The sequence below is a fragment of the Musca vetustissima genome, unplaced genomic scaffold, assembly GCF_032173495.1.
Source record: "Musca vetustissima isolate MV318-11 ecotype Yass unplaced genomic scaffold, APGP_CSIRO_Mvet_v1 utg194128, whole genome shotgun sequence".
Classification (NCBI taxonomy): Eukaryota; Metazoa; Arthropoda; class Insecta; order Diptera; family Muscidae; genus Musca; species Musca vetustissima.
Genome location: NW_026875648.1, coordinates 1 through 12,079, shown reverse-complemented (window position 1 = coordinate 12,079; position 12,079 = coordinate 1). Strand labels below are relative to the sequence as shown.

Below are 12,079 nucleotides of genomic sequence, written 5' to 3'. Positions count from 1 at the left end.
AAAATGAGCACCTTCGAAGTCGGAACAATCATATGACTTTCAATACATTATTTTTTCCTTTAATCATAATAACTTTTTTTTAAATTCCTCTTTTCTAATAACTTTTAAACTCCAAATCCATCTAATAACTAAAAATGACAAAGGGAATTCCTCCTTCCTTTATGGTTCACTTTCTCATTTTTTGTTTTTCGAAATAAGTATTTCAAGTGCAGTTTGCCAACTGAGGCGTGGATTTATTAAAGAATATTTTTCAAGGGCCAACTGAGGCGTGGATTTATTAAAGAATATTTTTCAAGGGCCAACTGAGGCGTGGATTTATTAAAGAATATTTTTCAAGGGCCAACTGAGGCGTGGATTTATTAAAGAATATTTTTCAAGGGCCAACTGAGGCGTGGATTTATTAAAGAATTTCCCATTTTCTGCTCTTTAAATTCTCCTACAAATTCTTTGTCCACCTTTATATTATTATTTTTTTTTGTCTTGCAAAGCAACCCGCATTCAAACATAGTCGATTCCGTTCGTTTTTCTTTTTTTTCTTCTGGTTCGCATTCTAAACTCAATTATTCTTTAATGTTTACACAATGAAATGATGTGCAAAGCAAAACTGAGAAGATAAAAGACAACAAAACTAAAACGAAAAACAAATTAAATTGATTGTCCCGATGCGATTACGTTGCGTATAATAAACTTTTTCTGCTTTGGTGCATTTGCCAGAAGAGCAAGAGATGACTTTTTTCTTGGTTTTGTTTAATGGACAATGGAAAATGTGCAGTCTGGGCGGCCAGGTGGCGCTCGAATGAGAGGTATTTAATAGAGAAAGAACCGTTATAAATAATAATAATAAGAGGAGGAAATGTTCCTATATACCTTTTTGTAAAGAAAATATGGCAATTTTTCTATAAAAACCAGTAAGAAAAGTTCAAAAGTCCGACGGGACCGACTATATGATACCCTTCACCACTTTGGGTACATACAAGAGATACTCATATGTATCGGACCAATATTGGTAGTTTGGTGCACAATTCACCTAAAATCGGACGAAACTATATATTAGAGCTATATCTAAATCTGAACCGATTTCAACAAAACTTGGCATTTATCAATGTAGACCTAATTCAGTATTCTGTGCAAAATGTTGTCTCAATCGGACCAATATTGGCAATATGGTGCTCCATTTACATAAAATCGAACGTGACTATATATAGGAGTTATATCTAAATCTGAACCGATTTCTCCAATTTCAATAGGGTTCGTCCTTGGGCCACAAAAGTGATGTGTGCCAAAATTCATCCAAATCGGATCTGTACTTTGTTCACAAAAATACATGGACGGACGGTCGGACAGACGGACATGCATAAATCGACACAGAAAATGATTCTATGCATATTCTCAAAAGGAACCATGGGTCTATCTCGATTCCTTTTGCCTGTTATCAACATATGCACAAAGACATAACACCCTGTACCACAGTGTGGTGAAGGGTATAAAAATTCATCCCTTTACCGAGGAGAATTTTCAAAAAAAAAAAAATCTTCAAGATGCTGAGTACTACTTTTGTTCCAATAGAAAAAAGAACTTTGTGTAATATGTTATAGAAAAAATGTCACCAGATCCCTTTTTCTATAGAAAAAGTCCATTTTCTGAATTGGATCTGTTACCCATGTGAGGAGCATGAAGTGGAAACCCAAGATTATTGTTTTCTCAAAATCTATCGGATCCAAAGCTCACTTGAATCAAATTCATTCTTACAGCAACGCCGACTTTTTTTGTTGGAACATAACACGATGGGTACCTCCGATACTTATATGTTATGGACAGGATAATTGTCTTCACTTCATGGTTCAGTACCCTGAAAACTACTTTTTGCTATAGAAAAAAATTCGTCAGGTCTCTGAGGACTACTTTTTTCTATAGAAAAAAATTCGTCAGGTCCCTGAGCACAATTTTTTTCTATAGAAAAAAATTCGTCAGATCCCTGAGGACTATTTTTTTTCTATAGAAAAAAAATTCGTCAGGTCCCTGAGGACAATTTTTTTTTTCTATAGAAAAAATAATCGTCAGGTCCCTTTTTTCTATAGAAAAAAATTCGTCAGGTCCTTGAGGACAATTTTTTTCTATAGAAAAAAATTCGTCAGGTCCCTGAGGACAATTTTTTTCTATAGAAAAAATTCGTCAGGTCCCTGAGGACAATTTTTTTTTCTATAGAAAAAAATCCGTCAGGTCCCTGAGGACTACTTTTTTCTATAAAAAAATTCGTCAGGTCCCTGAGGACTACTTTTTTTCAATAAAAAAAATTCGTCAGGTCCCTGAAGACTACTTTTTTTCTATAAAAAAAATCGTCAAGTCCCTGAGGACTACTTTTTTTCTATAGAAAAAATTCCCGTGGTCCCTGAGAACAATTTTTTTATAGAAAAAAATTCGTCAGGTCCCTGAGGACTACTTTTTTCTATAGAAAAAAATTCGTCAGGTCCCTGAGGACTACTTTTTTCTATAGAAAAAAATTCGTCAGGTCCCTGAGGACTACTTTTTTCTATAGAAAAAAATTCGTCAGGTCCCTGAGAATTACTTTGTTCCATAGAAAACCAGTAAGGAAAGAAGTAAAGTCGGACGGGGCCGTCTATATGATACCCTTCACCACTTTGGGTATATCCTAACAGACGTCGCATTTTTGAAGGACCATTAACATGAAATTAAACATGCCATTCTGCATCCTATATTAAATTTTGGTCAGATATATTGTTGCTTTTTACAATGGGACAAAATTATGTAAATAAATTTAAAGCAATTATTGAAATCTAAAGCGGATTTCATCGAAACTTGTCACATGTTAGGTTACACTAATTTCAGTATGTTTTTGCATTCGGCCACATTTTGAGTTCTTTATTTACTTATAAATCCAAATATCGTGCAAATGGAAGGTGCACCATTTACCTAAAATCGGACGAAGATATATATGGGAGCTATATCTAAATCTGAACCGTTTTTCACGAAATTTAACACACATCGTTCTAGATTTAAATCAATACGCTGTGCCAAATTTTGTGCAAATCGAAGGATATATAAGGATTTGGGTGCACTATTTACCTAAAATCGGACGAAAATATATATTGGAGCCTTTTGACTGTTAAAAACACACAAAGGCATAATTCCCTGCACCACAGTGTGGTGAAGGGTATAAAAATTCGTCAGGACCCTGAGTATTACTTTTTTTATACAAAAAAATCGTCAGGACCCTGAGGACTACTTTTTTCCTATAGAAAAAATCCTCAAACCCCTGAGGAGACCTTTTTTCTGTAGAAAAAATCTTCGGGTTCCTGAAAAGCAAAAAAAAATCGTAAGAACCATGAGAATTTATTTTCTGTAGAAAATAAATCGTCAAGAATTTTAAGAAATCGTTTTCTTAGGTTCATGTACCGCAATTAACCTTCAATAGGCCTTTGGTATTTACAGTTCCCAAATTCCTCACACATTATCTGTCTTATATCATCACAATGGAAATTTTTAAAATTTTGTACCTACCAAATCCGACATCCTCAATTACCAAAGGTTCTCTTAGGTGATGAAATTCCCATTTTCTAACAACACAAAGACCATACTCAAAGATCATAAATCTTAGAGAGGATTTAGGAAGCCAACAGATAACATGGCTTTGTGGACCATGATATATGGCGGACCATGATAGATAAAACAAATTAGTTAAATTTAGTTTATTCTAGCTAAATTTAGTAAGAACATTATATAGATACTAGATACTAACAGATAACAGATGTGATGTGGCGTGAAGAATATATGGAAGGTAGACGACATTTATGGATCGGGAGAAGTTTAGACCACATACATAAATAATATAAGGAAGTAGATAGTAATCACTTCGTAAGTGGTAGGTTGTAGTGGTTCGAATATTATGTTTCAGAAACAAGGTTCCAAATCCTAGATACAATATAGAGAATCTGTGAGAAATTTCCTCCTTAAAAGTGACAAATATAATAGAGGTTCCTGTCGAATTCCTCCTCTTTGTTACTTCTTACAATATTAAGCCCCAACATTTCTTGAAATGCTAGACATTAATTTACTTAAAGTTAATGGCCATAATTAGTGGTCCACTTATGATCGCAGACACATCCACACTCACATATGGTTTATGTATCCATATGTGAGTGTGTAATTCCCCAGCTGGCATCTGTCTCGTTTCATTTGTCGCAACAACAAAATGACATTTTGACCAGGCCTATAACCTTATCTTTGATGTTGTAATTTTTTCGGTAGTTGTTGTTGTGTCTCTTTGTTTTTTTGGCTACTGTCTAATTAAATAATGAACTGAGAGTTGTTGTTTTTGTTGTTGGCTTATTATCTTTCCCAGCTACTTTATAATTCATTTAGTCTAATGGAAATTTTTCGGCATTAGAATTTAGGATGATATCTTCTTACGTTTCATAGGCATCACAGTGAAACCATGGAGATAACTCGAACCGACTGTCGGCTGACGGTGATAAAATTATCGCCTCATGTGTCAAATGTGTTGGCATTTGGTCCACCGGCTCGCCACTTTGGAGAAGTGCAAAGTGTGAGTAGCGGATAAAATTCTGTCGTTTGAATGTCGCCTTTTGTTTACTTCGCTTGTCACCAAAGTGACAGATAAGCCAAAAGAAAAGCAACTGGGTAATCCTTTCGAAAATTTATTATTTTCAGAATAGAAATACGATTTTTGTTGTTATACCATCTAGCTGTTGTTGTTGTACAAATTCATAAATTTGTACAATGATTCTGCAATTTTTAGCATATCATATTTTTAAACGAATTATCTTGAGTTATGTTTAGAATTCCACACAGAAACGTTTTTAACACTCACGATTCAGGGTCTGTCACGCACATGATCATCAGCAGATAACATAATTGAGGCCTAATATTGCTAAAAGGGAAACATTTTCAAAACACTAACAAATCGTCGATATCCTGAGGAGATTCTTTTTCCTATAGGAAAAAATTAGTGAGGAAACTGAGTACAAATTCGTCAGGTCCCTTAGAATATTTTTTTCTATAGAAAAAAATTCGTCAGGTCCCTGAGGACAATTTTTTCTATAGAAAAAAATTCGTCAGGACCCTGAGGACTACTTTTTTCTATAGAAAAAAAATCGTCATGACCCTGAGGACAATTTTTTTCTATAGAAAAAAATTCGTCAGGACCCTGAGGACAATTTTTTTCTATAGAAAAAAATTCGTCAGGACCCTGAGGACAATTTTTTTCTATAGAAAAAAATTCGTCAGGACCCTGAGGACAATTTTTTTCTATAGAAAAAAATTCGTCAGGACCCTGAGGACAATTTTTTTCTATAGAAAAAAATTCGTCAGGACCCTGAGGACAATTTTTTTCTATAGAAAAAAATTCGTCAGGACCCTGAGGACAATTTTTTTCTATAGAAAAAAATTCGTCAGGACCCTGAGGACAATTTTTTTCTATAGAAAAAAATTCGTCAGGACCCTGAGGACAATTTTTTGCTATAGAAAAAAATTCGTCAGGACCCTGAGGATAATTTTTTTCTATAGAAAAAAATTCGTCAGGACCCTGAGGATAATTTTTTTCTATAGAAAAAAATCGTCAGCCCCCCCTGAGGATTACTTTTTTCTATAGAAAAAAATTTGCTCAGGTCCCCTGAGGACTACTTTTTTCTATAGAAAAAAATTTGCCCAGGTCCCCTGAGGACTACTTTTTTCTATAGAAAAAAATTCCAGGACCCTGAGGACTACTTTTTTCTATAGAAAAAAATTCGTCAGGACCCTGAGGACTACTTTTTTCTATAGAAAAAAATTCGTCAGGACCCTGAGGACTACTTTTTTCTATAGAAAAAAATTCGTCAGGACCCTGAGGACTACTTTTTTCTATAGAAAAAAATTCGTCAGGACCCTGAGGACTACTTTTTTCTATAGAAAAATCGTCAGGACCCTGAGGACAGCTTTTTTCTATAGAAAAAAATTCCTTGGTACCCTGAGGAGTATTTTTTCTATAGAAAAAAATTTCTCAGGACCCTGAGGACTACTTTTTTCTATAGAAAAAATTTTGCTCCGGACCCCTGAGGACTACTTTTTTCTATAGAAAAAATTTTGCCCCGGTCCCCTGAGGACTACATTTTCCTATAGAAAAAAATTCGTCAGGACCCTGAGGACTACTTTTTTCTATAGAAAAAAATTCGTCAGGACCCTGAGGACTACTTTTTTCTATAGAAAAAAATTCGTCAGGACCCTGAGGACTACTTTTTTCTATAGAAAAAAATTCGTCAGGACCCTGAGGACTACTTTTTTCTATAGAAAAAAATTCGTCAGGACCCTGAGGACTACTTTTTTCTATAGAAAAAAATTCGTCAGGACCCTGAGGACTACTTTTTTCTATAGAAAAAAATTCGTCAGGACCCTGAGGACTACTTTTTTCTATAGAAAAAAATTCGTCAGGTTCCTGAGGACAATTTTTTCTATAGAAAAAAATTCGTCAGGTCCCTGAGGACAATTTTTTCTATAGAAAAAAATTCGTCAGGTCCCTGAGGACAATTTTTTCTATAGAAAAAAATTCGTCAGGTCCCTGAGGACAATTTTTTCTATAGAAAAAAATTCGTCAGGTCCCTGAGGACAATTTTTTCTATAGAAAAAAATTCGTCAGGTCCCTGAGGACAATTTTTTCTATAGAACAAAAATTCGTCAGGTCCCTGAGGACAATTTTTTCTATAGAACAAAAATCGTCAGGACCCTGAGGATAATTTTTTCCATAGAAAAAATGGTCCGGTCCATAGGACAATTCTTACAAAAGAAAAAAAATCGTCAGGACCGTGAGGATAATTTTTACTATAGAATAATAAGGATATTTTTTTCTATTGAAAAAAATAGTCAGGACACAAAATCGTCAGTACCCTGAAGACAATAGGTTATACACATTTAGAACTTCCTAACTTCCTTGAGTATCCAATACAAACTTTCTTTAACCGTCTTAATTTTATTTTTTATTTCTCTCATAATCATCCAGAACCGCAATCAAGGGTTCATTAACCTTCTGTCGAACATTTGAGGCGAACATATAATCACCATGCGACCAATTATCATCGGCGATACGATGTGTAATAACCGCAGGCATTCCGGCAACAAAACGTTGTACATCTACTGGCTTCACGGTTTGGTCTCCCCTGCTATACCAAATATGCAACAGCTTGTGGATTCTCTCCAAAGGATAACGTGGGGGATAGGCCTGAGAATAACGTGCAAAATTTTCAAATAACCCAAAATCATATTGTCGAAATTCCGACGAATAAATAACCTGCATATAGTGCAGAAATTGTTCCGTTGAAATGCCACCCGGATGGGTTTCCAAACACAATTCTAAAGCGGTCTTAAAGGAGCAGAAAATAATTCGTCAATAATCTCTCCAGGTCCCAATATTCCTACTTTACTTACCCTATTCTTATTGCGAAATGTCCCCTCTACCATCAGGGCCAGTGGAGAGCAGAATCCATGCAGCTTCGATTCCTTTTGACACGCCGAATATTTCAGCTGATCAAACAGCTCATTAAAGGGTACAAATTCCTGACGACTAAATTTCTCCGTAATGATATTATAATAACCCATATAGGGACTCAGGACTTTCAGTAAACGATTTTCGGTATTATCCAAAAATATTACCGGAGACCATAAATTCACAGTTCTCAAATACTGCTGATACTCTTCACGCATTGACATTAATACCGTCACAATGGTTGTACCCTGTGAGTGGCCCACATAGTGTAAGGACTTCTCTTGCGGATCGGTTATATTTTTTAGAATATAGTCAATTGTTGCTGGCAGATCATAGAAACCAATTTCATGCCAACTGAAACGCCAAAACAGACCATCGTGTATGCTTAGCGATCGATGTTTCCGAGCATATAAATTTCCTCGGACATTTCCCAGCCACACATCATAACCACGGTCTGCCAGCAGGAAGGGGAGACTATTGTCCTGTCCATTCAATATCCAAGTATCAGAGGTACCCATCAAACCATGTTCCAATAATACCTTTGGGCGGTGTTGTAAGGATGAATTTGACACAAATTTGGGAGAACTGGGAATCCGATAGATTTTGAGGAAGTAACCATCCTCGGTTTCCACCTCATGCTCCTCACATGGGTAACCTGTGTCGAGGATACGATCGATCTAAAAGCAAAAAAATTATCAGACTTCTAAGGAAAAGATTTTTCTGGGACCTGATGATTTTTTTATAGAAAAAAGTCATCTTCAGAAAAAAATTCCCCAGGGTTCTGACGATTTTTTTCTATAGAAAAAATTACCCTCACAACTCTGACAAATTTCTATAGAAACAAACATCTTCAGTGTGATGACGAAATTCTTTTATGGAAACAAATATTCTCTGCGTCCTTACGAAAACTATTTCCTCAGGGTCTTGACGATTTTTTTTCTATAGAAAAAAAAAGAATACTCAGTGTCCAGTGTCAGGGTCCTGACGATTTTTTTTCTATAGCAAAAAATTGTCCTCAGGGTCCTGACGATATTTATTGTATAGAAAAAAATATCCTCAGAGTCCTGACGAAATTTTTCCAATGAAAAAAATATCCTCAGGGTCCTGACGAAATTTTTCCAATAAAAAATATCCTCAGGGTCCTGACGAAATTTTTCCAACGAAAAAAATATCCTCAGGTCCTGACGAAATTTTTCCAATAAAAAAATATCCTCTGGGTCCTGACGAAATTTTTTCTAAAGAAAAAATATCCTCAGGGTCCTGACGAAATTTTTCCAAAGAAAAAAATATCCTCAGGGTCCTGACGAAATTTTTCCAATAAAAAAATATCCTCAGGGTCTTGACGAAATTTTTTCTATAGAAAAAATTGTCCTCAGGATCCTGACGAATTTTTTTCTATTGAAAAAATTGTCCTCAGGGTCCTGACGATTTTTTTTCTATAGAACCAAATTGTCCTCAGGGTCCTGACGAATTTTTTTCTATAGAAAAAAATTGTCCTCAGGGTCCTGACGATTTTTTTTCTATAGAACCAAATTGTCCTCAGGGTCCTGACGAATTTTTTTGTATAGAAAAAAATTGTCCTCAGGGTCCTGACGAATTTTTTTCTATAGAAAAAAATTGTCCTCAGGGTCCTGACGAATTTTTTTCTATAGAACCAAATTGTCCTCAGGGTCCTGACGAAATTTTTTCTATAGAAAAACTTATCCTCAGGGTCCTGACGAATTTTTTTCTATAGAAAAAACTGTCCTCAGGGTCTTGACGAATTTTTTTCTATAGAAAAAAACTGTCCTCAGGGTCCTGACGAATTTTTTTGTATAGAAAAAAATTGTCCTCAGGGTCCTGACGAATTTTTTTCTATAGAAAAAAATTGTCCTCAGGGTCCTGACGAATTTTTTTGTATAGAAAAAAATTGTCCTCAGGGTCCTGACGAATTTTTTTCTATAGAACCAAATTGTCCTCAGGGTCCTGACGAATTTTTTTCTATAGAAAAAAATTGTCCTCAGGGTCCTGACGAAATTTTTTCTATAGAAAAACTTATCCTCTGGGTCCTGACGAAATTTTTTCTATAGAAAAAAATTGTCCTCAGGGTCCTGACGAATTTTTTTGTATAGAAAAAAATTGTCCTCAGGGTCCTGGCGAATTTTTTTCTATAGAAAAAAATTGTCCTCAGGGTCCTGACGAATTTTTTTCTATAGAAAAAAATTGTCCTCAATTTGTCCTGATGATGTTTTTTTATAGAAAAGTGTCCTGAAGATTGTTTGTGGTCTTACTGTTGTCTTGCGACTGAGCCGCAAATGTTTTCCCGGTTGTTGAAAATAATCCAGAATTTTAGGATTTCCCATTGCAGCGGCAAGTCCTGTTGCGGTCGCCAATGATGCTACTGCAATCATTGCGCAATAAATTCCAATTAATGTCAATTTCATTTTCAAAATTCAATTTTCCTCTCCACAAAATCGATGTTGTTGTTGTTACTATAATTATGTTCGGCTTCTAGCATTGCTATTTAAAGTTATAATTAATAATTTTGTTTCTCTGCTTTTTATAGACAATTTGTTGTCAAATAACTTCCCAGCCGAGTTGTCGTCGTCGGCCATAACCATAACCTTTCCATTAATAACCTAGTTATTTTTTTCCTCATTCCGCCTAACATCAATAACTTGGTATAGTTTGTTGTTGGAGTTTTTTGTTTTCCCCATTACTCCAGGCATTTTATGTTTGTTGTTATTGATTTTTATTAATTTTCGTTTCGTTTTTTCTATTTTGTGTTTAGTGTCTCCCTTGGTTTTTTGTTTACCTCAACTTACCTCCAGTAAGGTATTACGTTATCGGTTGCTAATATTTATGGGGGCTCTTGAAAATTAAACTAACCGTTCGAGTATTATAAAAATACCTACCGATTACATATTTATTTATTTCTATGTGATTGAAACCTGCCTCTATTACCCCCTGTACATTTGTTTATGAAGGAACCATAAATCAGATTAATTATTCATATATATATATATATATATATAAAAGATGCATATTTTAGAAATTCATATTTTTGATTAGACAACAATGTTATCGGATTCATACTTTACTTAAGACGACTTCATTACGCATTAAAGTTTTCTTAAATGGCGCCCAACATGAGACCCACCAATCAAAAGTGTTTTGCAGGTGATTTAAAAAAATGAATAGTGTTCAGAACAATGTCCGGATTTCTAGAATACAATTTATTAAAACTTTAAATACTGGCTTCTTGTCGGAGAGATATATATAGAGAGAGAGAGTGATAAAAACAGCATTGGAATGTGATTGGTGGTATTGAGTTTTCTGTGGCACAGAACATCTTTGTCGCTTGTATTTTATGTTTTCTTCTATGTTTTGTCTGTCTTCTTGTCTTGTGTTTATCCGTCTATACAATGTAAAAAATTCGGTTGGACTTGATGCTCGCATCAACACTATCGAAATAATTTGGAAAATACATATGCGAATTTTATACAACAATGCAAAACTAGCCATAATCGTATAAGTGCAGAGACGCCGCTTGTAAACAGAGAAGCAGTCAAACAGACTGTTGCAAAAGTAACAACCACCAAGCGTGGGGAGAGACGTAGGGCGAAACCAAAAAACCCCTAAGTCCGAGTAATGAATAATGGTGTTGGTGTTTTTTTTTTTCTTGGGAGGAACACATTTGTTTTTGTCAAAACAAAAAATATAGGACGATATGAGCGCAAAGATGGAAGTAAGAAACTAGTTGTAATGTTAACGAAATGTTTACATTTTTTTAGAAAAAATATAGCTTTTCTAAGGTTGGCGTTGGGGATGATAGATACCAAGCAACGACTCTGATTTGCTTTAACATGGCAAAGCCCAGGTATATATTGGTCCCTCTTTCATCTCAATTGTCGACATTGACCTGACCTGATTGCATACGTTGTCAAAATTTCGTGTCAATCGGACAAACATTAGGAGTTTGGTGCATCATTTGCATTAAATCAGACGAAATTTTATATGGAAGCTATATCTAAATCTGAATCGATTTCCACGAATCTCTGTACACATAATTTTAGTCTTAATTTAGTTCACTATGCCGAATTTCGCGCAAATTGAAATATATTTAGGGACTTTGGTGCACCATTTACATTAAATCGGACGGAAAATATATACTGAAGCTATATCTGACTAACTTACAACTCAACACTCTAGACTAAATTAATTACGCTATGGCAAATTTCGTGGAATTTGGTGCACCATTTACCTTAAATCGGAGCTATATCTAAATCTGAACCGATTTCCACGAATCTCTGTACACATCATTCCAGACTTAATACAGTACGCTGTGCCAAATTTCGTCCATATCGAATGTTATATATGAACCTTGGTGCACCATTTACATTAAATCGGACGAAAATATATATATGCAAGCTATATCTAAATCTGAACCGATTTTTCCCAATTTCAATAGGGTTCGTCCTTGGGCCAAATAAATGAGCTGTACCAAATTTCATCGAAATCGGATTATAAATATGACCTGCAATTTTTTGCAATTTAACATCAGAAGACGGAGGGACGGAAATGCATCAATCGACTCGGAATGTGATT

The 12,079-nt window shown here is 35.0% G+C and overlaps 1 protein-coding gene across 1 annotated transcript; it reads right to left on the bottom strand.

Annotated features, from left to right (window-relative positions):
- Positions 1-6,979: 6,979 nt before the first annotated feature.
- Positions 6,980-9,882, bottom strand: LOC133338162 (lipase 3-like). Its single transcript, XM_061546344.1, has 4 exons — positions 9,763-9,882; positions 7,435-8,169; positions 7,298-7,369; positions 6,980-7,228 (listed from the first exon to the last, which is right to left on the bottom strand). Exons 1-4 carry the CDS (start codon positions 9,880-9,882, stop codon positions 6,980-6,982), a joined length of 1,176 nt encoding a protein of 391 aa, XP_061402328.1.
- Between the last annotated feature and the right edge of the window lie 2,197 nt (positions 9,883-12,079).

What these genes read in the sequence shown, in the direction of transcription:
- LOC133338162 (XM_061546344.1), bottom strand. Translation starts at nt 9,882, where the DNA reads ATGATTGCAGTAGCATCATTGGCGACCGCAACAGGACTTGCCGCTGCA. An exon ending in CATTTCGCAATAAGAATAGG is followed by an intron (nt 7,370 to 7,434) that starts GTAAGTAAAGTA and finishes TGCTCCTTTAAG; the next exon opens with ACCGCTTTAGAATTGTGTTT. An exon ending in AATTTCTGCACTATATGCAG is followed by an intron (nt 7,229 to 7,297) that starts GTTATTTATTCG and finishes CGTTATTCTCAG; the next exon opens with GCCTATCCCCCACGTTATCC.